Below are 26,029 nucleotides of genomic sequence, written 5' to 3' on the forward strand. Positions count from 1 at the left end.
GAACAGGAGGGATAGCCAGAGGCCTATGCTGGGGGAGCAGAAGAAATTCCCTGAGCCTTTTCTTGGAATCTGAGTAATCTTGGCCTTCCCAGTGAAAGTGTTCCCTCAATGTACGCAGGGTTTCCCCAAAAGAGAAGTCCTCGGGGGGGGAGACCGAGGGAATAGACTCCTCTGCATCAGAGACTTCGAATGGAGAATAGGCACAATCCTGGTCCTCAGAAAGTTCTGAGGCAATAGAAGCTTGATATGAGGAAGGGTAGTCTTCCTCTAATCTGGGCCTTTTGTCAGAGGGGGGGGGGGTTGAGAACCCCTGATAAGAGTAATCAAATCCTCAGCCATTTTAAGCATCTGTTTTTTAGGCATGGAGACTTGAGAGGGGGTCTGAGGAACCTGTTTTTTGGTTTTCATGGCTGTTTTAGATTTAGTGAAGGCTTTAATAGAGAAGGAGGAAGGCCTGAAGACCCCTTGAAAAATGGCAGGCCTGTCTAAATTCTGAGTTTCCCCGCCAGGAGTGGCGTCGGTATCTGTAGTAGGAATGGGGGCCGAGGAGCCTGCGACCTCGGGTACTGAAGACACCAGTAATGCATTGTCATCGGTACTCAGGGGCTGCGTAGGCACCTCGCTGAGTACTGGAGAACTGGTAGTTGGCCTTAGCGTGGTATCAGTAATTGGTGCGGACCTCGTATGCCGGTCCTTATCTTTGTGTTTTTTGCTCAAAACTGGAGTCGGAGTATCCGACGACATAATATAATTACATTTTTTGCCAAAAAAGTGAAGGGTGAACTCCGCCCGACGCTTAATAGTGCGTTTGTTGAATCTAGCACAAAAACGGCAGGCCGAGACGTCGTGGTCTGGGCCTAAGCAAGGTATACAGTAAGAGTGGAAATCCTTATGCGGTATTTGCTTCCCACATGAAATGCAATTATTAACTTTGTCTGACATCAGTCTGAGGCAAGAAAAGTTTCCCCAACGGGGTACTTAGCTTTCAAGAAGACTTCGGCTGAAATACTTTCGTAAATCTCAGGAGCTGGCCGACCGGCACTTGCTAACTGCTTCTGCTTCGGGCACCGCGCGGCAAGAAAGACTGGGGAAAATGGCATCGGCTGCCTCTTTTATACCCCTGCCGCACTGACGTCAGGGAGGAAGCGACGACAACCGACGCCGGACCTAGACTTTGGAATTTGGCCGAACGAGGACCCGCCTGAAGGCAGGATAACCCCATCTGTTATGACTGCAGCTGTATGCACGATGAACATCACACAACTAGACAGAAAAAAAAAGGGGAGAGAGAAGAAATACCATCGATGGTATTCTAGGAATACCACAAGGATAAAGAGAGAGAAGGCCGTACCACCAATGGTACTGGAAAGATTACTAAACGGGTAGAAGTAGAAGTGAAAAAGGTGTAGCTCTAAATGTAAATATAAAGATTACTGAATAAGTGACAAACGAAAAAAAAAAGACATTTTTCCACAAGATATCAAAAAGTTTCCACTTAGCTGAGAGCTTGGTTGAAACGCAGCTTTACAGCTACGCGGCAAACAAGATCTGGGGTAACAGGGAGAAGGGCATTGTGGTTAGAAGCTTAGCTCGAGAGTTTTTGGCTGGCGCGAGCTTGGTATTAGGCTGACTCTGTTCCGAGGGCTCGGAACCAAACCCATCAGTGATGAATGGAAAGATTAACAACATCAGATTATGTATTTACATTGGTCTAGTTGCCATCCAGTTTTTAAGAAAAGTTGCCCAGGGTCACATGATTAGTTTATCTAGAATTATTTCAGATGATGACATGTTTTCACTCGAGATGAACAAGTTGAAAAACTAGTTTTCATCTAGAGAATATCCATTGAATGTTACTGACAGTGCTGATACAAAGATTTGGGCAGGCTGGAAAACTGTTTACAGACCTTATTAGATAAGGAGTTTTCTTTGACTAAAAATAAAGTGCACAACAATTTTGTTGAAAAAGCATTTATTATTGATGTAAGTACAGATGATGTCAAAAAGAATTCAGTCCAATATTTTTTTGAGAACACAATGTTTTTTAAGAGAGGTGCTAACATTAAGCAGATTTTGGAAAGAACACTTCATGAAAGGGGTTATATAAAGAGTTTAAAATGAATCAATGCAGCAGATGTAAACAATGCTGCTATATTTTAGATGCAAGTTGTACATCTGTTAAGAATTATCACAAAAGTATAGGTTGTCCAAGCAGATTTCACTATAACACAGAGCCACTGTTTACCTGAGCCAATGCATTTCTCGTGACACGTTTTACATCGGGAAGACTGAGTGGACTTTGAGAAAAAGGAATAAACGAAAATTGTAATGACATTAAAAAAGATAACCTTAACAATGCTTTGTTTAAAAATTCTTTAATTGTAATAACTGGAAGAAATTTGTATTTCTTTTACATTAACAAAGGTCAACAATTTTGAAAGAAGGATCATGGAAGGAGTGGAAGGAGCTGCTGGGAAAAGAACGTCAGTGGCAGCTTAGGTTAGATGAGCATACTTTTCTCACTAGTAATGAGAGTATTTCATTTTGCCAGTTCTAAAAATATAAACGTTATTTTGTTTTTTCATAGTTAAAATGTAGGCAGTACCCGTTAACAAGAGAATAATGCTTTCACCAAAGAATTTTAATTTGATTCATTTAAGCCTTACAAGGCTATAATGCCTTCCACACCTTCACTCCACAAAACGAACATGTGAGAACCAAAGAAGGAAGTGTTTCTATATATATTGGAGATAAATTCACCTCACAACTAGTTGGACAGGACAATTCTATGGAGTTACTCCAATTTCAGATTACTGTGGTTAAGACCCCCCCCCCCCACATTCAAGTCATAGCTAGTTATAGATCTCCCTCCATGGATCACGATGCGCAAGAGGCCTATTTGACCAAACTGGATTCAATCCAAATATTGTCAAACACACTGGTCATGGGGGACTTCAATTATCCATCATCAACTGGGAAACCTATCCTAGCTCCAAATTCACTAATGCAAAGCTCCTTGATTTTGTTAAGTCAAATGCCCTGGAACAAATTGTTCAAACCCCAACAAGAGGGACAAACATACTAGATCTGGTCCTCACTAACATGACAAACAGATGCACCACTGCAACTGTCGGACCCACATTAGTTAAATCTGACCACAAATTTGTCGCCATCGAACTGGCACTAACACCAGAAATCATAAAGTGCAAAGTCAGAGTAAAAAAAAAAAAACTTCACAAAGGCAAATTTTAATCTCCTAGGGGAAGGTATAAATGCATTCCAAATTCCACCGCAAGCTGGAATTGGTAACTTCACCAAAGTTTACACTAAAGCCTTGTCCCTGTACATTCACCTGTACAAGTGTATACACTCGACTGTTCCAAAGAGAATCGAAACCAGATCCCAAAGTAAAAACAGGCCGCCCTGGTGGACCATCCAGCATCAACAAACTTTACAACAAACGCAAAAAGTTGATGTGTAAGAAGACTGAGGTGAGGCCCCAACAATGGAAAAGCAGCCTCAACAAGCAAATAAGACAACATGTCAAATCTTCTAAGGGTAACTTTGAGAAAAATTTGGCAATTAGCTAAGGATAAAGTACAGTTTTGTACCTACCATAAATGTAGATGTCCGATAGGTATGCAACTGCAGTCCTAACATATGAGTTGTCCTGCCTCAGGCAGCCCTTCGATCGGCCGGATTCCAAAGTCTGGGTCCGGCGTCGGCTGATGTCGCCCTTTCCCCGACGTCAGAGTGCCTGGGGTATAAAAGCATCAGCCGACGCCATCTTCTTCAGTGTTTCTTGCCCCAGATGCCAGGTGCCCTCTAAGGAAGGCTAAATTTTGAAAATAGAGAAAATATTCCAGAGAAGTACAACAACATAAAAACAAATACACCATAAAAGATTACCCCAGGTAGCTAAATTGAGGGGTAGAACCCAAAAGAGGACCACAGAGGGGTAGGTGGGAGGGAAAACCTGACTGCAGTTGCATACCTATCGGACATCTACATTTATGGTAGGTACAAAACTGTACTATGTCCTTCAAGGATGCAACTGCAGTCCTAACATATGGGTTGAATACCATAGCCAACCTGGGGGTGGTAGGCACTAAGACAAAGATGGTGTAGCTAAAATGCCCTGCAGGACTGCAGAAGCAAACCCTGCTCTGGATCTGGAATATAAAGGCAGGTTGTAATGTTTGGAAAATGTATGCACGGAGCTCCATGTAGCAGCTTCTAAAATGTCCTTTGTTGCCACTCCTCTTAAGAAGGCTGTGGAGGTGGCTGTAGCTCTGGTGGAATGTGGCCTGATGTCAGCTGGCACAGTTTTTCCATGAAAAGAGTAGCAGAATCGAATGCAATTTCCAATCCATTTAGAAATTGTCTGTTTGGAAATTGCTTTTCCTTGCAATCCAGCAGCGCAAGCTACAAAAAGCTGGTCAGATTTTCTGAAAGACTTTATTCTGTCCAAGTAATAGCGCAACTGTCTGTGTATGTCCAAGGTGTGCAGAAGTCTCTCTCCTTTATTTTGAGGATTGGGAAAGAAGGTAGGCAGGTGAACAGCTTGATTCAGGGACACCCTGGATACCACCTTTGGCATGAATGATGGATTGGTTCTCAAAGAAACTCTGTCCTGACGAAAAATGAGAAATGGTTGTATTGCCATAACGGCCTGTAGCTCAGAGACTCTTCTTGCTGAGGTTACTGCCAGTAGGAAAGCTGTCTTCCAAGACAGAAATTTCAACTCTGAAGATGCTGCTGGTTCAAAGGGAGGAAGAGTTAATTTTTCCAGCATGAAGTTGAGGTCCCATGCAGGCACTGGTGGTTTCCTTGGAGGGCTGATGTTCTTTATACCTCTTAGAAACTGTCTTAGCAATGGTGAGAAGATACAGGCGGATCAGTGTTATATTTGGCAGATATTGCTGAAGCATGTATTTTTATGGAAGAATATGAAAGGCCATTGTGGAGCATTTCAGCCAAATATTCTAGGATCTGTGGAATGCTCATCACTGATGGGTCTTGACCCTTTTTGCTGTTCCAGATAAGAAATCTCTTCCATTTTGCTGAATATGTTTTTCTAGTGGAAGGTCTGCGCGCCTCCAGGATGATATCTTTTACCCTTCAGGAAAGTGTATCCTGAGGAATAGTCATGGAATCTTCCAAGCTGTCAGCTTCAATGTTTTCAAGTTGGGGTGTAGTGTCCTGCAATTTGTGCTCTGTCAGAAGAAGTGGCCACTGAGGAAGGAGCCACGGATTGGTGTGTGTCAAGCTCCGTAGCAGTGGGTACCAGTGTTGCCTTGGCCAGTCTGGAGATATCAGTATGATTTTCGGCTGCTCTGTCTTGATCTTTAGTAACACCTTGGTCATCAAAGGAAGAGGTGGGAAGGCATATAGTGTTAGGGAGTTCCAACTGAAGGAGAGAGCGTCCACCTTCCATGCTTGAGGGTGGTATGCCCTTGTGCAAAACTTTTTCAGATGGTGGTTGAGGTGGGAGGCAAAAAGATCTATGTCCGGCCTTCCCCATGCTGGAGTTATTTGTAAGAAAATGTCTGGATGCAACATCCATTCGTGTGGATCCATGATGTTTCTGCTTAGGCTGTCCGCCAGAACATTGTCCTTCCCTGGTACAAACTGGGATTGTAGCTCTATTTTCAATTGAAGGGAAATATCCCAGAGATTCATTGCCAGTCTGCAAAGTGGGTAGGAATGGGTACCCTCCTTGCTTGTTTATGTACCACATAACTGTGGTATTGTCTGTCCTTATTAGTAGATGGCCCTGATGCATGAACTTTTCGAAGGCCTTGATTGCATGCATCACTGCCAGCATTTCTTTTTGGTTGATGTGCAGGTGCTTTTCTTTTTGTGTCCATTGTCCTTGAATGCATCTGCCCTCCATGTGCGCCCCCCATCCATGGTCTGAGGCATCTGTTGTTATGGTTTGACTTGTATGAGGCTTGCTGAAAGGCAGACCTTTGTTTATTTGGCTTGCTTGGGCTCACCACAGAAATTCCTTTTGAAGGCATGGAATGAGTGGATCAAAGCTTCCAGGCTGTGGCTGTGTTGAGACCATAGACTTTTTAGATACCATTGTAGTTTCCTCATATGCAGCCTTGCGTGTGGAATCAGAAGAATGCAAGATGCCATGAAACCCAGGGCCTGCAGGATTTTCCTTGCAGTCATCTGGGTATGTGTTGCTAATTTCCTGAAGTATTCTGGTAATTGTTTTTGTTTTTCTTTCGTCAGAAATGCCATCTGGGTGTTTGTGTCCAGTGTGGCACCCAGGAAAGGTATTTGTTGGGATGGTACGAGACTTGATTTCTGAATACTGACCGTGCATCCCAAGGCCTGCAGTAGGTGAATGACATAGACCAAGTTTTTTAACAAGGCTTGTTGGCTGTCCGCTTGTATAAGGCAGTCGCCCAGGTAAGGGTATATTTGTATCCCCTGAAGTCTGCAAAGTGCAATTACTGATGCCAGGCATTTCGTGAACACTCTGGGCGCAGTAGATAAGCCAAAGGGCAATGCTGAGAATTGATAATGCTCTGAGCCTGCAAGAAATCTGAGGTATCTTCTGCAACTTTGTCTGATTGGGACATGCAGGTATGCCTCCTTGAGGTCCAGAGTTACCAGCCAAGACCCCTTGCCCAGCATGGGAAGGAGTTGCTGTAAAGTCAGCATTTTGAATTTTGGCACAATAAGTTAAGTATTCAGTGCGGACAAGTCCAGAATGGGTCTCCATTGGTTTTCTTTTCTTGGAACAAGGAACAGTCTTGAATAAAATCCTTGGCCTTGTTCTGCAGAAGGAACCTTTTCTATTACTCTTATTTGAAGTAGGTTGGTTACTTGTTTGAGTGCCTCTGCCCTTTGATTTGGTGACAGGTTTGGCCTGCCATGTCTTGTTGGTAGCGTATGAAAATGGAATCTGTATCCTTTGTCTATTATGTCCAGTATCCATTTGTCCTTTTATACTATTGTGCCAATTTTGTGAGAATAAAGATAATTTTCCGCCCAAAGGTGCTTCTAATTGAGCCCTGGATGGCGGAGTCAAAGTCAAGTCATTGAGATTGTCCCTGTGGAGCAGTGGAATGTCCTGCCCCACCTCTCTGGTTCGGAGGCTGCCATTGACGTCCTCTGTAGGAGCCTCGAGTTTGCCCTCTACCCCTGCCACGTCTGTTTTTGCCTCTCTGAAATTTGTGTGTGTCTGGAAAGGACCAATGCTTGGAAGGCCAATTCCTGCTGAATCTTGGAGGCTGTACCTGGAGGAAATCTTTGACTGTTTGCACTGATTTTGCCTTTTCTATTTTCTTTAAAACCTCTTGTGCAGTAGCATGAAATAGCTTATGTTTCTCTAGTGGTGCGTCCAAAAGCTTAATTTTCACATGGTCTGGCAATGTTTGTTCCTTTAACCAAGCATGTCTGCGTATGACCGCACCTGTCATTGCTGTTCTACATGAAGCTTCCAATGCATCATATCCACACTGAAGGAAATGGTTGCTAACCTGCTGAGTCTTATAAACCAATTCCTGTAACCCCTTTCTATCTAGTGGTTCAGGGGAAGACAATTTCTTTTGTAAGTCATCCAACATGTATTCCTGATACTGAATCATATGAAATTGACAATTTAATGCTCGCATAGAAAGGGTGGAAGATGTATATACTTTCTTGCCCCACCTTTCTAAAGCCCTAGAATCTCTTTCCGAAGGAAGTGGATTCTTAACAGTAGTGGAGGAAACCCCTTTAGGCCCCTGAGAAATAGTTTCAGGGTCAGCAGTATGGCCCTTGTACAGAAATTGATGCGTGTCTGGGACCCTGTAGTACCTGTCTGGCTTGACAGGAGCAGGGGGGAGGGAGTCAGGGGAAACACTAGAATCTAAGTACACATCATCTAAAACATTTAAAACTGGAGGAATAGCTAAGGGTCTATGCTGAGGTAGCTTTAAAAATTCCCTTAACCTTTTCCTAGAGTCTGAGTATTCTTGGCCTTGCCATTTGAAGTGTTCCCTCATGGAATGAAGCGTTTCCCCAAAGGAAAACTCCTCAGGAGGAGAAGCAGAGGGAATGGATTCCTCCGCATCAGAATCCTCGTAGGCCGAGAAGGCCTCCTCCTGGTAGTCTGAATGTGCAGAATCACCTGAGGCCTCATCAGAGGACTGGGGAATCTACCTGCTCAACCCTAGGCCTCTTGACAGAAGGCGGCTGAGAGCCTCTATCTGGATGTGGCTGAGAACCCCTAATTAAAGAAATAAGGTCCTAAGCTAAACTTAAAATTTGAGAAGCAGAAGTGGATCCTAGAGAAACAGACCTTGGAGGGAGAGACTTAGCCTGTTTGGCAGCCTTAGCACGTGTGTAGGCCTTAATGGACATAGACACTGGAGGCCTGGCAGCCCCGCGTGCTGGAGTAGTCTTATCCACTGAAATAGTGTTAGAAATATCCTGGGCTTCGGTCTCAGAGGGGAGAACAGAAACCGGCACCGAGCTGGCCTCCGGTACCGAAGTAACCGGTGGGGCGGTGTCATTGGTCTGTAGCGGTTGTGAAACCGGCTCAGAAGAGACCGAGACACTCGCGGTAGGCCTAAGCGTGATGTCGGCCGAGACCGCGGGTGTCGGTCCTTGTCCTTCCGTTTTTTCGGTAAATGTGCTGTCGGAAGCTCCGACGGCATGATATAACGGAAATCTTCCCCAAAATAATCCTGTGCAAACTCTGACCGACGCCTAAGAGTGCGTCTATTGAAAGAAGCACAAGCTGTACAGGCCGAGACGTTGTGTTCTGGGCCTAGGCAGGGTAAGCAGTAAGAGTGGAAATCCTTATGAGGTATTTGTTTCCCACAAGTTAAACAATTATTAACTTTTACAGTTTTATATGACATCGGCTGAGGCAAGAAAAGGCCCCCAACGGGGTACTTAGCTTTTTTGAAGACTTCAGTAGCTGAAAACACAGGAGCTGGTGAACTGGCACTTGCGAACTGCTTCTGCTTCGGGCGCCGCGTGGCAAGAAAGACTGAAGAAGATGGCGTCGGCTGATGCTTTTATACCCCCAGGCGCTCTGACGTCGGGGAAAGGGCGACATCAGCCGACGCCGGACCCAGACTTTGGAATCCGGCCGACCGAAGGGCTGCCTGAGGCAGGACAACCCCATATGTTAGGACTGCAGTTGCATCCTGAAAGGACATCCATAAGGCCTCTTACAGTTAAGTATGCAGCCTAAAAGGTAAAACTCAAGCATGTGCTGAACTAGTGATTAACTGTATATCACACTCTGATCCCGCAGAGATAGCAAATCTGCAGGCTGACAGATTTGGCAAAACTTTCACTCCCTTATCCTCTCCAAACATATCAAAAACCTTGCCCCCCTCTCCCCAAATATCCGAACAGCAGGTCATTAAAGCCTTGTCTAAGGCAAAAACTCAGCTTCTATAGGCCAGTCGGTATTCCAGGCAGTCTTCTAAACAAACTAAAACATCAACTAGCATCACCATTAAGTAATCGATTCAATCACAGCCTAACCACAGGCTATGCTCCTGCGGAATGGAGAACAGCAACAGTTATTCCCCTCCACAAAGGTGGCTTAGCAACAGACCTATGGAACTATAGACCCAAAAGTCTGACCAGCCTCATCTGTAAGGCCATGGAACGTATCATCATGGCGCTCATAAAGACATAGGCGACCGCCAAATCATGGATCCAACCCAACTCAACTTTGTTAAGGGCAGATTCTGCCTATTAAACATGGTTTATTTCCTTGAAAATGTGACCAGGGCCACTGACTAGGGCAAATCTGCGCACACAGCACACCTCAACTTGGCCAAGGCCGTCAACACAATCCCACACTCAGGCACTACCGATATACTCGGCAACCTGAACATAAACCCTTTTGTTGTAAGATGGGCTGCTAACTAGCTCACAAACCGGTCACATACTATCAAAATGGGTGACTCCACATCAACCAGCAAACCTGTCACCAGTGGGGTGCCACAAGGGTCAGTGCTGGGCCCCTTACTGTTTGGTATATACTTCTCAGACATTCAGGCTAAAACTAAGAGGCGGTGGCTGACTACAAACTGGGTGCAATTATCGAATCCCCAAAAGATGCCAGTATACTTCAGGAGGGTCTTACATACAACGATTGGTGTCTTAGTCACAGTCTTAAACTAAATGCAAAGAAATGCATAATCATTCCCTTTGGTAAAAACAATATCCCCTCACACTACCAAATTAACAACAATACCCTATATGTACCTATGAAGTGGTAAGGGATCTGGGATCACATGTAGATTGCGACTTTAACTTTGGCCACCATGTGTCTACTGCAGTAAGGAAGGCTTTCCACACGGCACACTTAATTAGCAAAGGCATCGCTTCTAGAGCAAAGGAGGTTATAACCCCTCTATACTCATCACTAATCAGGCCCATAACTGAGTACAACTCCCCTTTTGGCATGTACTGTACAAAGGTACAGGTACAAAGTATCTGCAGCAATTGGAGACACCTCAGAGGTTTCTAATAAAAAAGATCAAGGGACTCCAGCACGTGCCTTACAGAGACTGATTAAAGTCCCTGTCACTATACTGAGTATCATATAGACTTCTTAGGGGAGACTTATGCCCGGCTTACAGAGCAATCTATGACCCAAACCTAATGAATTTACTGTACATCTGTAAATCAAAAGGGACTAGAGCTAACCATTCCAGGGACTTAAATATGGCCTGCAACTTGAATAGGACATGCTGGAGGGACAGATTTGTCTTCTGGAGACTGCCAAATCTTTGTAAGAGGCTACCAATTCATGTGAAGCAGAGCACCTCTATGAATGACACTGTTCAAAAGGAACCTGGATGAGTGGATAGAGCACTATAAATTCTTAGCAGGGATGGTGTCTACAAACCTCCTGACTAGAGTATCTATGGTATTACATTGGGATAAAATGGCTAGGCTTGTAATGACCTCCAGGTCAATAACCTAGTAACCTCCTATGATCCTAAGTGAAAAGAGCAGTTTTAATACAGTCCAGTGTTGAGGGTGAAAGTGCTTAACTTCCTAATTGGTGATTTTTGTGTGTTTACGAACCTTTAATCCTGTTGTCTTTTTAATAAACCTGTGTATCTCGAGGACTGCCTTGGGGGGTGTTCTGGTTCGTTTTTCTGGCTCATAGGTTCATACTAGGCTATCTGCCCTAGGGCATTTATAAGCCTAGCCAGAGTGCGTTTGGCTTTCGCCACCCATTTTAAATAATTTTGCTATGCCCTTTTTCGAGGTTAGTATACTGCGCCTCTGTCTAACAGTGACACAAAAGTGATACCCAGGGTAAACCTACGATCTTCCATCCACTCATCAAGATTCCTCTTGAAGAGAGTCAATGAGGGACTCTGCCTAACCTGGACTGGGATTTTATTCCAGAGTGAAGGGAGCCTCTGGGTTATGAATCTGTCCCTCCAGCATGTCCTATTTATTTCAGTGCTGAGGTTCAAGTCTCTCGAGCGCGTAGCTCGATGGGATTTGGATTTTGAGGTGCAGCATGTCCATTAATTCCGGGTTGGACATGGCTTTATACGTCAGGCACAGATCGCCTCTGAGCAGGTGGTATGCCACCGAGTACAGCTGGAGTTTCTTTAACCGGGCAGCATATGGCATCTGTTTGAGCCCTTTGATCCTCTTGGTGAGGTACTTTTGGGGGTCTTTCCAGTTGCTGCAGGTGTCTGGTAAGGTACATCCCAAAAGGGACATTGTACTCAATTATGGGCCTAATGAGGGATGAGTAAAGAGGCACGATGACCTCCCCTGATCTAGATGTGAATCCCTTCATGATTAGGTGGGCTATATAAAATGTTTTTCTAACCACTTTGACCACGTGGTTGTCAAATAAGAGATTGCTATCAACTTGGGTCCCCAGGTCCCTAATTACTTCTTCTGTACTTAATGGATTACCACCTATGTGGTAATTTGTGGGCACTTTGTTTTTGCCAAAGGGGATGACTATACACTTTTTGGCGTTTAGCTTGAGGCCATGGCTCTGGCACCAGCTGTCTGTTTCTATGAGGCCATTTTGGAGGATGCTTGTGTCGGCTGGAGAAGTCTATTATGGCGCCCAGTTTACAGTCATCTGCGAACTTGGTCAGCCACAGTCCTTCCATGTTGGCCTGTACCTCCGAGAAATATATACCGAACAAGACAGGTCCCAGGACTGAGCCTTGTGGGACATCACTTGTAACTGGTTTGGAGTCTGACATGACTCCAGCAATTCTAACCATGTGGGTTCTGTCCTTGAGCCAGTTTGCAACCCATCTAGTGACACAGGGGTTTATATTTAAGCTGGTGAGCTTATCTATAATGCCCAAGTGGGGTATTGTATTGAAGGCTTTTGTGAGGTCCAGGTAGGCTGTGTGGACCACCTTCCCCTCGTCAATGGCCTTGGTGACTGTTTCAAAGAAATCGTCCAGGTTTAAGAGGCAGGATCTGCCCTTAATAAAGCTGAACTGGGTAGGATCCAGTGTCTGTAGGTCCCCAATATCTTTATTCATGAGGTCCATGATGATCCTTTCCATAGCTTTGCAGACCAAGCTAGTCAGGCTTATGGGGCGATAGTTTCCAGGATCCGTTGAGGCACCACCTTTGTGGAGAGGGACCACTGTTGCTGTACGCCGCTCTTTGGGTACATATCCTGTAGTAAGACTGAGACTGAACAGTAGTTTTATGTTTTATGATAATGTGTTTTTTGCTTTGGAGAGGGCGGCTCATACCTGAGCATCTGAGATGTCAGGGGGGCAGCACTCTGCTGGGATAGATATTTGCCCTTTTGGTGGGGAGGGGGGGGAGAAGTTTGCGCTGTACCTGTCAGCTAGGATGTTGGCAATGTCTGTGGGTTTGATGTATTTTTTGTCATTTTGGACTAATTCTGAGCATATCTGGGAATTCCCACCCAGGTTCCTAACATAACTAAAGAAAGCCTTGTGATTATCCTTAGTGTCCTGTGCAATTTTTCTCTCGAAGCTGGCCTTAGACGATTTTATGAGTGCCCGTAGTTTTTTGCTAATACTGATCAGAGATGCCTTCCCTTTTTGGGATTTTGCTCTATCATGTAGTAGCTTCCTCCTTCTATTGTATAGTTTGTTTATGGCTGGGGTCCACCAGACAGGACGTCTGCCTTTGGAGGATTGGGTCTTGGTTTTATTTGGGATTGCATGATCCATGCATTCCTGAAGGTGTTCATAGAATGCATTTATAAAGGATTCTGCGGTCAGGGCCATATTTTCCACAGGCCCGGGGGCTTTGAAGGATTCCACCTCAGTTTTGAGGAGTGTGAAATTTGCTTTAGAGAAGTTTTTCACTGTGGTTTTCTGGGCAGGGGGTGGGGTCGGGATGTGAATATCCAGTGAGTTTAGTTTATGGTCTGATCTTACCTGTGAGGGATACACTTCTGGTCTGGAGCATAGAGTCCCCATGTTAGTGATGATCAGGTCCAGTATGTTTTCCCCTCTTATGAGAGTGGTAACAAGTTGTTCCATAGCATTTGAGTTTATAAATTCTAGGAACCTTTGGGCTAGGGTGTTGGAGCTAGAGTAATGCTCCCAGTCTATGTTTGGGTAGTTGAAGTCGCCCAATATAACAGTGTTTGGAGAGACCTTCATATTTTCCAGTGTTCTCAGGAAGGCCGAGTGGGGTTCCTGGGTTTGGGAGGGTGGTCTGTAGCAGGCTATAAACTGGAAGGCAGTTTTACCCACTGTTAGTTGCACATGGATAATCTCTGATGCTTCGTGCTGTGCCACCAACCTGGAGGTGTGGGTATCTTTGACGAATATTGATACTCCCCCTCCTTTTGTGGTTTGGTCCAAGTTTTGGGGCCGAAAAGCATGGTATGAGGTATAACCTGGTAGTGCTGGGGTCCTCTCGGGAGCCTTGAACCAGGTTTCTGTTACTGCACAGATATCGATGTTCTCCATGCTAAGGAGAGTTTCGAGTGCGTGCATCTTGAGGTTTAGACTTCTGGTATTGAGTAGCATTACTCTTTTAGTTTCTTATCCCTTATGATACCTATGGAGGTGGGTTTGTCTTTTGAGCCTTGCCTAAAAAAGGCACTATGGGGGAAGCAAGAGCCTTTGCCAATATCCGAAAGCCCAGTGCTGACAGGTGCAAGCCGTCCCTAGCGAAGCATCGTGGCTTGTCGAGCATGTCATCCCAGGCTGACAGGCATTGGATCCCCTTTGAATGACACCAATACTTAAGCCAATTGTTGAAACTGATCATCTTGTCTTCATATTGTGGCATTATTCTTGGTGAGGGTAAGATGCTACTCAAGAGGTCAGGGTCATACCGGCCTGGGCTACATGCTCAGAGAGCTCCTCTATGTCTCTTTTCATGTAGTCCAGGGAGGTACGTCTCTGGTCATTCACACCAGCATGGACAATGACCTAGTCATATTTGTACTTGCCTTGGAGTGACCTGTGTGTTTGCGTTATGTGGCAGATCCTAGCGCCCGACAGGCAGCTCACCGTGACCTTCTCCTTGTTCAGCCTGGTGAGCGGGACGTCAGTGTGTCTGATGATAGTGTTGCCTATTACAAGTGTATCAGGTTTGTTGTTTAGCCTTAAGGGCTGTGACTGTTCGGCACACTGGCTTTGTGAGCTATGTGTTGCACGTGTTTTGTTTTGGGGTAGCGGTTGCTTGGGTGTCTGCTTTGGAGGTCTCTGCTGCTTAGGCAGATTTTTATTTAGAGCCTCCGAGTATGTTTTTGTGTGTTTATGTGTTTGGTTTGCTGTTGTGGTAGGTCTATGTGAGACTGGAATTGTAGTGAGTGTGGTTTCCTTCTCCTCCTGACTGGTTACGCCAGTACTGAGTTGAGAGAGCTTAGCCTCCAGTTTGGCAATATGGTTGCATCTCTCACATGTGTTGGAATTTGTTGGGAGGAGGAGAGGACTGTCTGTGTACATGAGGCAGTTGTAACATTGCCTCAAGATTCCCAGATTCACCAGCTGGACCGGAGAGGAGTTTGACAACTGACCTTTGGACATGCTAGAATAGTATTGGGAATTCCTTTATAATTGAAAAAAGGGCCAATGGGGAACGAGGTACTCAAGGGGAGTTTGTGAGGGTGTAGTGCTTTTAATATTTTAGTGCTGACTTATATAATTGCTTTAGTGAGCAAGTGCCAGGTAACTTAAATGCAATGTGTTACAGGTAACTTAAATGCAAAAACGACAAACAGTAACTTTCTTTCAAGTGAAACAAGGAAATAAGTACACTAAGCAATGCAGATATCACTAGGGATCCACAGAAGCGCTGAAAAGCCGCATTTTACGTGGAATTAGCATTTCAGGGAAATAACAAGCAAACAACAAGCATACAAACAAAGCTAGATTCAGCAGGCCTGGATCTAGTCTATGCTACAGCAAACAAGGTGTACCAATTTCAGTAAGAAACAGTTCAAATATGCAGGCACTATAAGCCTCATGGAAACTTAATCCCAGCAATGGAATAAGGCAAGGTTGCTCCATGTCATCCTTCCTTTTAAATTACTTATTAATCTATTGTTAATCAAATTAAAAACTAGTTTAACATTATTAAAAACAGACAACTGTTGAAACTTAATTGCATATGCAAATGATATACAATTAATTAGCAGTAATTACAGTCATAACATGATATCAGACTGCAAATGGTTTTTAATGGATGTAAATCAATTTTTGGCTATATTATTAAATAAGATAAGAGAGAGTGAATGTCTCTACAGAATGTTACAAATCATAACAGCAATAATTCATCCACAACTATTCTTACAGTTGAAACATTTACATTTCTTGGAATACATTATAGAAAGAATTTTTATCATACTCACTCTAATTCATATCAGCAATACTATGAAAAAGTCATTTAAAATTTCAAAATCATGAATAAGTTATTTTGACTAATAGGAAGAGTTAATATTGTTAAAACGATTATTTTGCTTACTTTACTTTTTTCCACTACATAACTTAGTAGCCTCAATAAGTATTCAATGGTATAAAACAAACAAAACATGCATTTAAAATTTATGGAGAGGGGGCTCACCTAGAGTATCATGGAATTCTACTTATCCATCCAAGCATCATGGTGGTTTAGGACTTACCTGATCCCCTAAGATACATAACTGCAAATGCCTGTGTTAATATAATTAATATACAATATATGGATAATGTCAATATAATTAATATGCAACATATGGATAACAAGGCATATAACCCTATTTGTTAAATTTTAATGCCAAATAATTAACCTATAATTTGCAAACTATATAAAAATAACTATGTACAGTACTTGCAAAGCATAAATGCCTACAGTACACATATAATGAACTTATTTCATTATATCAAAATTCTTGGAGAAACAGACAAAATACATGTTTTCCTATAATGCATTATTTACTCCTCACATTAAACATATCACTTGGGAGAATATACTTGTAACTCAGACCTAAGTAATAGATACACTAATAAAATTATTATATCACAAATTAAGTCAATGCTTCGAACCCCAAAATAATTTCTAATAAAAATTCATATTATTGCTAAAAGAAATCAGACTTCTACAATAAACAAAATACTGAAAAAAATATGTTAACACATCACCCAGGCAAATTTAAGTAGGAGAAAGCCTTTAAATACAATATATAATATTGAAAATTGGAATATGAATAGAACTTTAATAAACATAATTCATAATTTATCTAATCAGTATAAAATTATCTATTGTCTTCATAGGTTAAATTATGATTTATTATAAAAGATACAGCTCAGTGCTTGCATTGCAATTATGAATATGCTGACATATTCCATTGTTAGAGGGAATGTCAACAAATAAATGAATACTGACAACTTATAAGAAAATGGACTAATATTTTAATTAAAAAGAATGCTCCTTTAAACATGATTATTTTTTTTTGGTAGACATGTTAGACAGCTTTCACAAAGATGAGTACAGTAGTACTGCATTAGCTTACATGGTTATTAAGAAAATAGTACTAAAACACCGGAAAGCAGCACCAATACCATGTTTAAATCCACAATGTTGGTAGTCATTGTATTCTAAATGTATTCATATCCATGGGGGACTCTACATATATTATGTACTTAATTATTTTTCTTCTTCTTTGTTTTTTTTTTACATTCATTACTTTTTCCCTTTATTATTAATACTGTATTGTATTCTTATATGTTATCAATTTTTTAAATAAAATAGTAAAATTAAAAAAAGAAAAGAGAAAATATCTGAAACGTAATACTTACATGACTTTTTTCTATGACAGAATTCGGCCTGTTTTCATTGGGCTCTGGGCTAGGGCCACATGAATACCTGTAGATCAAAGTCAAAAGTAAACATGCAGTTAGTTCCTTGCTTATTATAAATCTTATTTAAAAAAAAAAAAAAAAAAAAACTTTACACTGGCTCTGAGCTAATGGGAGTAATGACCTTAAAACTGCGATTTTGTTTCTCAGATTATACAAATGCAGTTTGTCTGCATAGCCCTATCAGACAGAGTGAGGAAAGAGAATGCAGAAGTTTAACAGAAAAAAATGTATACATATACATATTTATATCTGTAGCTATTTCTCTCTCTCCCTCTCCCCCTCTCTCTCTCTCTATATATATATATATAGATATATTTATATAAATAAATAAAAATACTTACACAACAGGTATCATATATATGCATATAAATATAGATATTGATATATAAACGCATACACACATTTTTATATATATATATATATATATATATATATATATATATATATATACATATACATACACACATTGCTCCACAAAATACTAAGTGAAGAACATTCCTACATTAAAATTAAAACTCTGATCAATATCGTGTAATGTTACTCTTCATCCCAAGTTTAAAGGGCAAGACAAAAACTGACAGACTAGTGAAATATGGCAAGAGTGGTACGTGTGTGTGTGTGTGTGTGTGTGTGTGTGTGTGTGTGTGTGTGTGTGTGTGTGTGTGTGTATATGTATGTATATATATATATATATATATATATATATATATATATATATATATATATATATATATATATATATAAATACATATATGGGTTGAGGGGATGGGAAGGTTAAAATATGGGAAATCAGAGTGCTTGAGAAAATCCTAATGGAATGCCTTGGCAGTTTCTTACCAGGCATCTTCCAGGATAAGAGCCACCAGAGGTCTGTGATCAAAAGGAGCTACCAGGTGAATCTATTTCCTCTTCTTTGAGACAGGTAGGACATAAGGAGGTGAAGGATCCACTATTTTAGCCTGGGCAAGTTGCTTAAGGTGCTGCATCTGTAAATAAGTGTTAAGAGATGAAAGGCATGTGTATAAGGTTTTAGGTACGACAGACTGAGATACTGCAATTGTAGTAATTGTGCTCTGCACCTAGACAAAAATGGCACTGAAAGTGGTGATCCGTTTAGAGAATCTGACTAACACAATCATACTTTCCCCTCTTAGCCGATATCTAATAGAGAGTACAGTTGTGTAAAATCTTACCATAACAGTAGAGGTCCTTTTCTTCACTGTTGCAGTTTTCTTCACATTACAGATGTGCTGTTAAGGACAGCTCAACATCCAGCTGGTATGCCAAAGCCTGAAGATTTTGTATGCGCCATACATCACATAAATGCTCCCTGTATAGGACAGAGTATAAAGGTGACATAAGGACACAGCTACACAGAACTGAATTGCTCCAGAAGACAAAAGTCGCCAAAGGACAAAAAAAGGCTACAGACATCCAGAAGGAGAAAATGCAGACAAAAAAAAGGAAAAGTGAGATCCTCAGCAAGGAGGGGAACCAAAAACAAAATCCAAAGGAAAAAAAGGAATACTGCAATAGTGAAAATTAAGACATCTACTGTTATGGTACAGTTTTACATAACTGCACTCTGTCTTCTACATCACTGTTGCAGTATTCTTCACAGTAGGGAGAGTACAAAAGCTTAAAAAAAGGACTGAGAAGTGGAAGGCCCTCAAAAAAAACCCCATGCAGAATGGCTCAAGCAAAACCTGCTCTGGCCCTAGAAACCATATCCAGTTCATAATAGTTAGTAAAGGTATGCACTGAAAATCAAGTAGCAGCTTCAAGTATGGAATTGATATTCAACCCCTTGAAGAAAGCACCAGAAGAGGCAACAGCTCTAGTGGAATGAGCTCTAATGGAAGACAAAACATTTGCCATGAAAATAATAACAAAAAGAAATGGCCTTAAGATACCCAGGAGTTGATGGTTAGATAGAATCAGCTAAACCAAATGTCCTCAGATGAAAAGAAACAAAAAGCTGGTCAGATTTACAAATGATCTTAGCTTTATCCAAATAACACCTGAGCTGTCTGTGCAAATCCAATGTATGCAGGACCATTGCACTAGCAGTCTGAGAAGTTAAAACGGAAGAGAGTCAAACTGCCTGATTCAAGGACAACTCACTGACCACCTTGGGCATAAAAGGAGAATTAGTACGAAGGGACTACCTGTCCCTGTGAAAAAAACTAAAAAGGAGGGATAGCCTTAATGGCTTTTAGCTCTGAAACCCTCCAAGCAGAAGAAAGAGCAGGTAACACAGTTTTCCATACACAATGCTGCTAAGAAGCTGAACCTGCAGGCTCAAATGGAGGCCGGGTCAATTTCTCTAAAACAAAATTAAGGTCCCAAGGCAGAGGAATAGGCTTCCTTGGGGGGGGGGGGGGTCTAAGATGCAGAATGCCTTTAAGAAACCATTTGACTTCAAAGTGAGAAGCCAAAGGAGGATTCAAGGGCAGAAAAAGCTGACAAATGGGCCTTTACAGTACAGGCCAAGCCAGACTGGAGCAACTCACAAAAAAGTACAGTTTTGTACCTACCATAAATGTAGATGTTCGAGGATTCCATTGCTGCAGTCCTGACTATTGGGTATAGTCCGCGTCCCAGTCGGCCCGAATACCAGAGTATAAGGCTGACGTCGGTCATGGCGCCTTAGACTGACGTCAGTACGTCAGGGTACTAATGCGCATGACCGACGTCATTTCCTCAGTCTTTTCTTGCCCCAGATGTCAGAAGACCCAAAAAGACAAGTCCCAAAAAACCTGCACCAAAAAACATGTACAATATATACAACAATATATATACAAAAAATATATATGCATGTAAACTCACCTACACAACCACCCCTAAACATAGAGGCGAAGGAGGGAGGGTAAATTGGACTGCAGCAATGGAATCCTCGAACATCTACATTTATGGTAGGTACAAAACTGTACTATGTTCTTCGTCTTCCATTGCTGCAGTCCTGACTATTGGGTAGAATCCCAAAGCAGAGGAAAGGGAGGTTGGCAAATTATAAGGAAGTAGGAGCTGATAACATGCCTTGCAAAACAGCAGTGGCAAAGCCAGCCCTAGACTTAGAGTAGATAGGAAGATGATAATGCTTAGAGAAAGTATGTACTGAACTCCAAGTAGCTGCTTCCAAAATATCCTTAGTTGCCACCCCTTAGAAATGCTGTTGAAGTGGCAGTAGCCCTAGTGGAATGAGGCCTAATCCCAGCTGGAATCCCTTGCCATGATGGGAATAACAAAATGCAATGCAAAAGCCAATCCACCGGGAGATAGTTTGTTTTGACACAGGCTTGCCCTGTGAACTCAAGGCAAAAGAAACAAACAACTGCTGAGACTGCCTAAAATCCTTAGTCCTGCTTAAATAATATCTCAATTGCCTGTGTACATCTAAAGTGTGCAAAATCTTTTCCCCTTTATTTTGGGGATCTGCATAAAAAGTAGGCAAATGAATAGTTTGGTTTAAAGCCACACTAGAAACCACCTTAGGCATAAAGGAAGGATTAGTACGTAATGATACCCTATCCTTATGAAAAATCAAAAAAGGCTCAACCGCCATAAGGGCCTGTAACTCAGAAACCCTTCTTGCAGAAGTAATGGCCAACAAAAAAGCAGTCTTCCATGACAAGTATTTCAGTTCAGCAGTAGCTGCAGGCTCAAAAGGTTGTAGAGTAAGTTTTCCAACACAAAATTGAGATCCCAAGCAGGAGTAGGAGCTCTCGTGGGGTCTTATATTCTTTGCCCCTCTAAGAAACTGCTTGAACAAAGGATGCGAAAACAAAGGTGGGTCACAATCATAATGAGCTGAAATTGCTGCAGCATGAATCTTAATGGAAGAGAAGGACAAACCTTTGTCCAATAACTCAGTAAGATATTGAAGAGCCACACTCAAATTAGGCTCAGAAATCTCCAAATTCTTTGCTGTACTCCAAAATAAAAATCTCTTCCATTTGTCTGCGTACACCTTCCTTGTACTAGGTCGTCTAGCTTCCATAATCACATTTAAAACTTGTTGAGGAAGTTGAGACCTGCTGTGCTTCAAGAGAGAATATGCCAGGCTGTTAGATGAAGAGAGTGAAGCTTGACATTGAGCAGATGACCCTCCTTCTGAGATAACAAATGAGGAATCAGAGGTAAAGGCCATGGAGGCTTCCTTACCAGACTCCGTAGTAGTGGATACCAGTGTTGCGAGGCCAATCTGGAGCTATCAAAATCATCCTTGGCCTGTCTTGTCTGACCTTTAATAATACCTTTGGAAGAAGAGGCAGAGGTGGAAAGGCATAGACATGAAGGTTTTTCCAACTGAAAGACAGAGCATCCACTTTCCAAGCTGTGTGATGAAACCCCTTTGTGCAATACTTTGGCAGCTGGTGGTTTAGTGGAGAAGCGAACAGATCTATGTCTGGAGTTCCCCATGACACTGTCAATTTCTGAAATACATGAAGATCCAGTTTCCACTCGTGGGGATCCATGATTTGTCTGCTTAACACATCTGCTAGGAGTTCTGTGCTCCTGGCAGAAACCTTGCCTGAAGAGTTAGTTGCAGGCTTAGCAGTCTCCCATAAAATCATTGCTTGCCTGCATAGAGGATAAGAATGTGTTCCCCTTGCTTGTTGATGTACCACATGACAGTTGTGTTGTCTGTTAGAATCAACACCTGCCCTGGAAGAAGTAACTCCTTGAAAGCCATCAATGCAAACTGGACTGCTAACATCTCCTTCATGTTGATATGTAGATGCTGTAGTCTGGCAGGCCACTTGTCTTGTATCCACTTTCCATTTAGATGAGCTCCCCAAGCAGTGTCCGAGGCATCTGTCGTTAAAATCTGACTCGCCTCTGGCGGGTCACAGAGAGTCCCTTGTTTAGGTGACATTCCTGAGCCCACCACAAGAATTCCTTTTGAAGGCAAGGTATTATTTGAATGACAGTGTCCAAATCCTGGCAGTGCTGTGTCCATACATTTTGAGATACCATTGTAGCTTCCTCATATGCAGTTTGGCATTGGGAAGCACCAGAATACAAGATGCCATGAACCCTAATGCTTGAAGGACTGTCCTTGCAGTCAGCACAGACTGATGAGATAGTTGATGGAAGTAAAGTGACAGACTCTTTTGTTTGTCCGGGGTTAAAAAGGCCATCTGGGCTGCTGTATTCAGTCTCACACCCAGAAAGCACATGTCTTGAGAGGGTACTAGACTGGACTTTATTTCGTTCACAGAATACCCTAGGCATCTTAGCACTGCTATGACATATTCCAGATGCTGTAGAAGGTCTTCCTTTTCTTGAGCCAGAATCAGGCAGTCGTCCAAGTAAGGATAGATTTGAATGCCTTGAAGCCTGAAGTAAGCTATCACTGGAGCCAGAACCTTCGTGAATACTCTGGGCGCAGTAGATAAGCCAAAGGGCAATGCAGAGAACTGATAATGAAAATCTCCAGTTCGAAACCGCAGATACTTTCTGCAACTTAGCCTTATAGGCACATGATAATCCCTATGCGGAATCTGCTTCCCACAAGAAATACAGTTATTCACTTTTTCTGACATCCGGTTAAATACTGAGGCAAGAAAAAACCAAAATGTTCTAGCGGGTTACTTAGCCAACTCTGTTTCGGTCTGAAACTCCGGTTTCGGAAAATCTCAGAACGCCAACCTGCACTCGCAAAATTGCTTCTGCATCGGACCATGCGGCAAAAAAGACTGAGGAAATGACGTCGGTCATGCGCATTAGTACCCTGACGTACTGACGTCAGTCTAAGGCGCCATGACCGACGTCAGCCTTATACTCTGGTATTCGGGCCAACTGGGACGCGGACTATACCCAATAGTCAGGACTGCAGCAATGGAAGACGAAGAACATCAACAGAACCAGAGGGACCCCCACTGAAAAAGGGGTCGCCACAGCAGAACTCCGGTCCGCTAATGATTGGCAGTAGATTTTTTTCCAGGTGCCAGCTCGATGTCCAACCTTCAACGAAGGCACGCCCATTCTACACGTCTTTCGAATGCCACTCGACCACGGGGAGGACATGCAGACTCCACACACAAAGCGCTCCAGCCGAGAATCGAACGGGAGAGCCTCTTGCTGTGAGGCAACAATGCTACCGCTGCACCACCGTGGCTTGTTAAGTTATGAGTATGTCACCAGACTAAAAATCTCTTCCCTTGTCAAAACCAAAGAAAAAAAACACAAAAACCTAATAAATCCAAAGGTGTACACAAATTTAGAGTACCTAACAACTTTAATCTTGGTATCTCGACATTTTGCCTTTAAGGGATATCAACATATCCAAATCTAAAGCTTAAATATACTAAACAATTAAACAATTGTGTTTCAAAATTTGTCTATACATCCCACTTTTAAAGTGACCAGTGCACATTATGCATGAAAAACTACTACATTTCCCACAGAACTTCAGCAGCAGCAAAATTATAACAACAAAATTACAACTAATTCTGCACCAGCAACATCAAGAAAATTCAACCAGGTTTACATAAAAAAATACGCCACCATCTCCTCATAATGTGTGTATGTGGTCATAAAAAAATACACACACACACAAATATATATATATATATATATATATATATATATATATATATACATATATATATATATATACATATATGGACATATTATCAAGGAAATTTCTTCAAAAATTTAACACCGCCTCCTGATTTAATCTATGTGGGACCAAGGCTCCAAAATTAAAAATGTAAGTAGTCTCCAGCTGATTTAACTTATTAGCAAATAGAGTATCACTACCATAGTTGCCACATGGTTGGACTAATACACTAAAAAACAGGGAACCAAAATTTCCCAAATGGGCTTAAATAAAATGTTCTTGCCACTGGACTGAAGCCTATATTACCCTTTCTAATATTTCTCAAATGTTCCAAAATTCTAATCTTACATTTCTTTTGGTCTGACCTATATATCATCTCACCTCATCACACCCACAACCCAGAATGTATATAACACCACATGATTGACAATGAAACCTTGCTTGAGAGACAAATCTGTGCCCACTGATCATAGTATTAGATAAATTTCTGATTCTACGGCACACACTGCATCTCCCACAAGGAAAAGACCCTAATTAACTATTCTGGGTCTGAATGGAAATTAGGTAGTTCAACAATTCTTTTAGGTTTAAAAATCTACCAAAAGAAAAAGTCACATGTGGAAATAAAGTGCTACATTTATCATCAGCAGTTATCATTGGCCATAACCTTGTAACCACTAAAGTGCGTCTGAAACGGGACTAAACCTAGTAACATAAAATATTTTATTTTCTGTCCCCTCCTCTCTTGAAGTAAATTGAATTCTATGTCCAAATTTAACTATTCTGATACAATTGTTCCCTACTTATCACATTATTCAGCAATTTATTCTTTGCTTCATTAAGGACAGATCTAGAATACCCTCTGGCCAATAATCTCTCCTCTACTTCAGCCAGAGATTTATCTTTAGAAGCCACCTGAGAAGTATTCATCCATACTCTTCTAAATTCACCATAAGGCAATGACTTAATGAGATGTTCAGGGTGCCTGCTGGAAGCATGCAAAAAATTATTCACAGCAGTACTCTTCCTAAATGGAACATATTGAATAACTCTCATCTCATTCACAAAAAAATGGACATCCAGAAAATCTCTTCCATTCAGACACTACAAAACTTTCTGGTTACAAGTTTTCTTGCCTCCTGTAAAACTCTTAGCACATCCTCAGAAAAGAGGTGCCTAAAAGGAATCAAAACCCTATCATCAACAGTGTCAGTTGAAGAGTGGACGAGTGAGGATGGATGAGTGACCTCTTGTCCTGTGTGAGGAGGCCTACCCGGTGAGGTAACTTGTGATGATTGTCCCTGGTCAGATGCATTAAGAGGAGGAAGTTTGGGGAGTCCAGCTGAACCTTCTACAGGACTCTTGGAAGTAGGGGAGGGAAAGCATAGAGAAACATCCCTTTCCAAGGAAAGGAAAGAATGTCTGTCTTCCATGCCAGATGGTATGGCACTCTACAACAGAAAAGAGGGAGCTGCCTGTTCAGAGGGGAGGCAAAAAGATCTGCCGGAGGAATACCTTACTGACAGACTATGTCCAGAAACATGCCTCTGAAGCATACATTCATGAGCCTGTGTTTAGACCTGCTCAAGACATCTGCCACTAAATTGTGCCCTGAGAGAATATACACTGCCTGAAGATTTAACGGATAACTGACAGCCAGATCCCAGGCCAAAAGAGCTATCCTGCAGAGGAGGTAAGACTTTGTGCTCTTCTGCTTGTTGACATACCACATCATTGTAGTGTTCTCCATGTAAACATTCAGAGTGCCTGGACAGAGCATGGGATGAAAAGCTTGAAATGCCAGAAAGAATAGTTGTGCAAAATCTTACCATAACCACAGATGTCCTTCTCTTCCATGTTGCAGTACTCTTGGTGTGGGATTTCCTGCCTTCAGGCGACTCGTACATCAGCTCCTATACAAAAGCTTCAGCTTGGCTGTTGCAGCTGCGTGGGATGTCACACGTAAGGCCATAAACCAGGGACTGTATGTGTGACGTCTGCACACACAATCCTCCAAACTAGAAGCTAAGCAGGCAAAGTAGATGGCTCAACAGGATAGGCTGCCAAAGGTGACATGAATAAGGCCCAGGTCTCTTCTATAATGGAGAGAGGCATCAGGGAGCAGTTAGACTGGCAGAGTCTGTGA

General features: G+C 42.2%; 1 protein-coding gene across 1 annotated transcript in view; it reads right to left on the minus strand.

The window, feature by feature from the left end:
• ROCK1 (Rho associated coiled-coil containing protein kinase 1) overlaps positions 1–26,029 on the minus strand; it is a 4,526,103-nt gene that overhangs the window by 2,137,702 nt on the left and 2,362,372 nt on the right. Inside the window, exon 11 of the mRNA XM_044065727.1 lies at positions 17,253–17,319. Coding sequence (XP_043921662.1) covers positions 17,253–17,319 — 67 coding nt within the window. The remainder of the gene's footprint in view (positions 1–17,252; positions 17,320–26,029) is intronic.

The sequence above is a fragment of the Protopterus annectens genome, chromosome 3.part0 (genome assembly GCF_019279795.1).
Source record: "Protopterus annectens isolate FY-2018-M chromosome 3.part0, PAN1.0, whole genome shotgun sequence".
Taxonomy (NCBI): Eukaryota; Metazoa; Chordata; order Ceratodontiformes; family Protopteridae; genus Protopterus; species Protopterus annectens.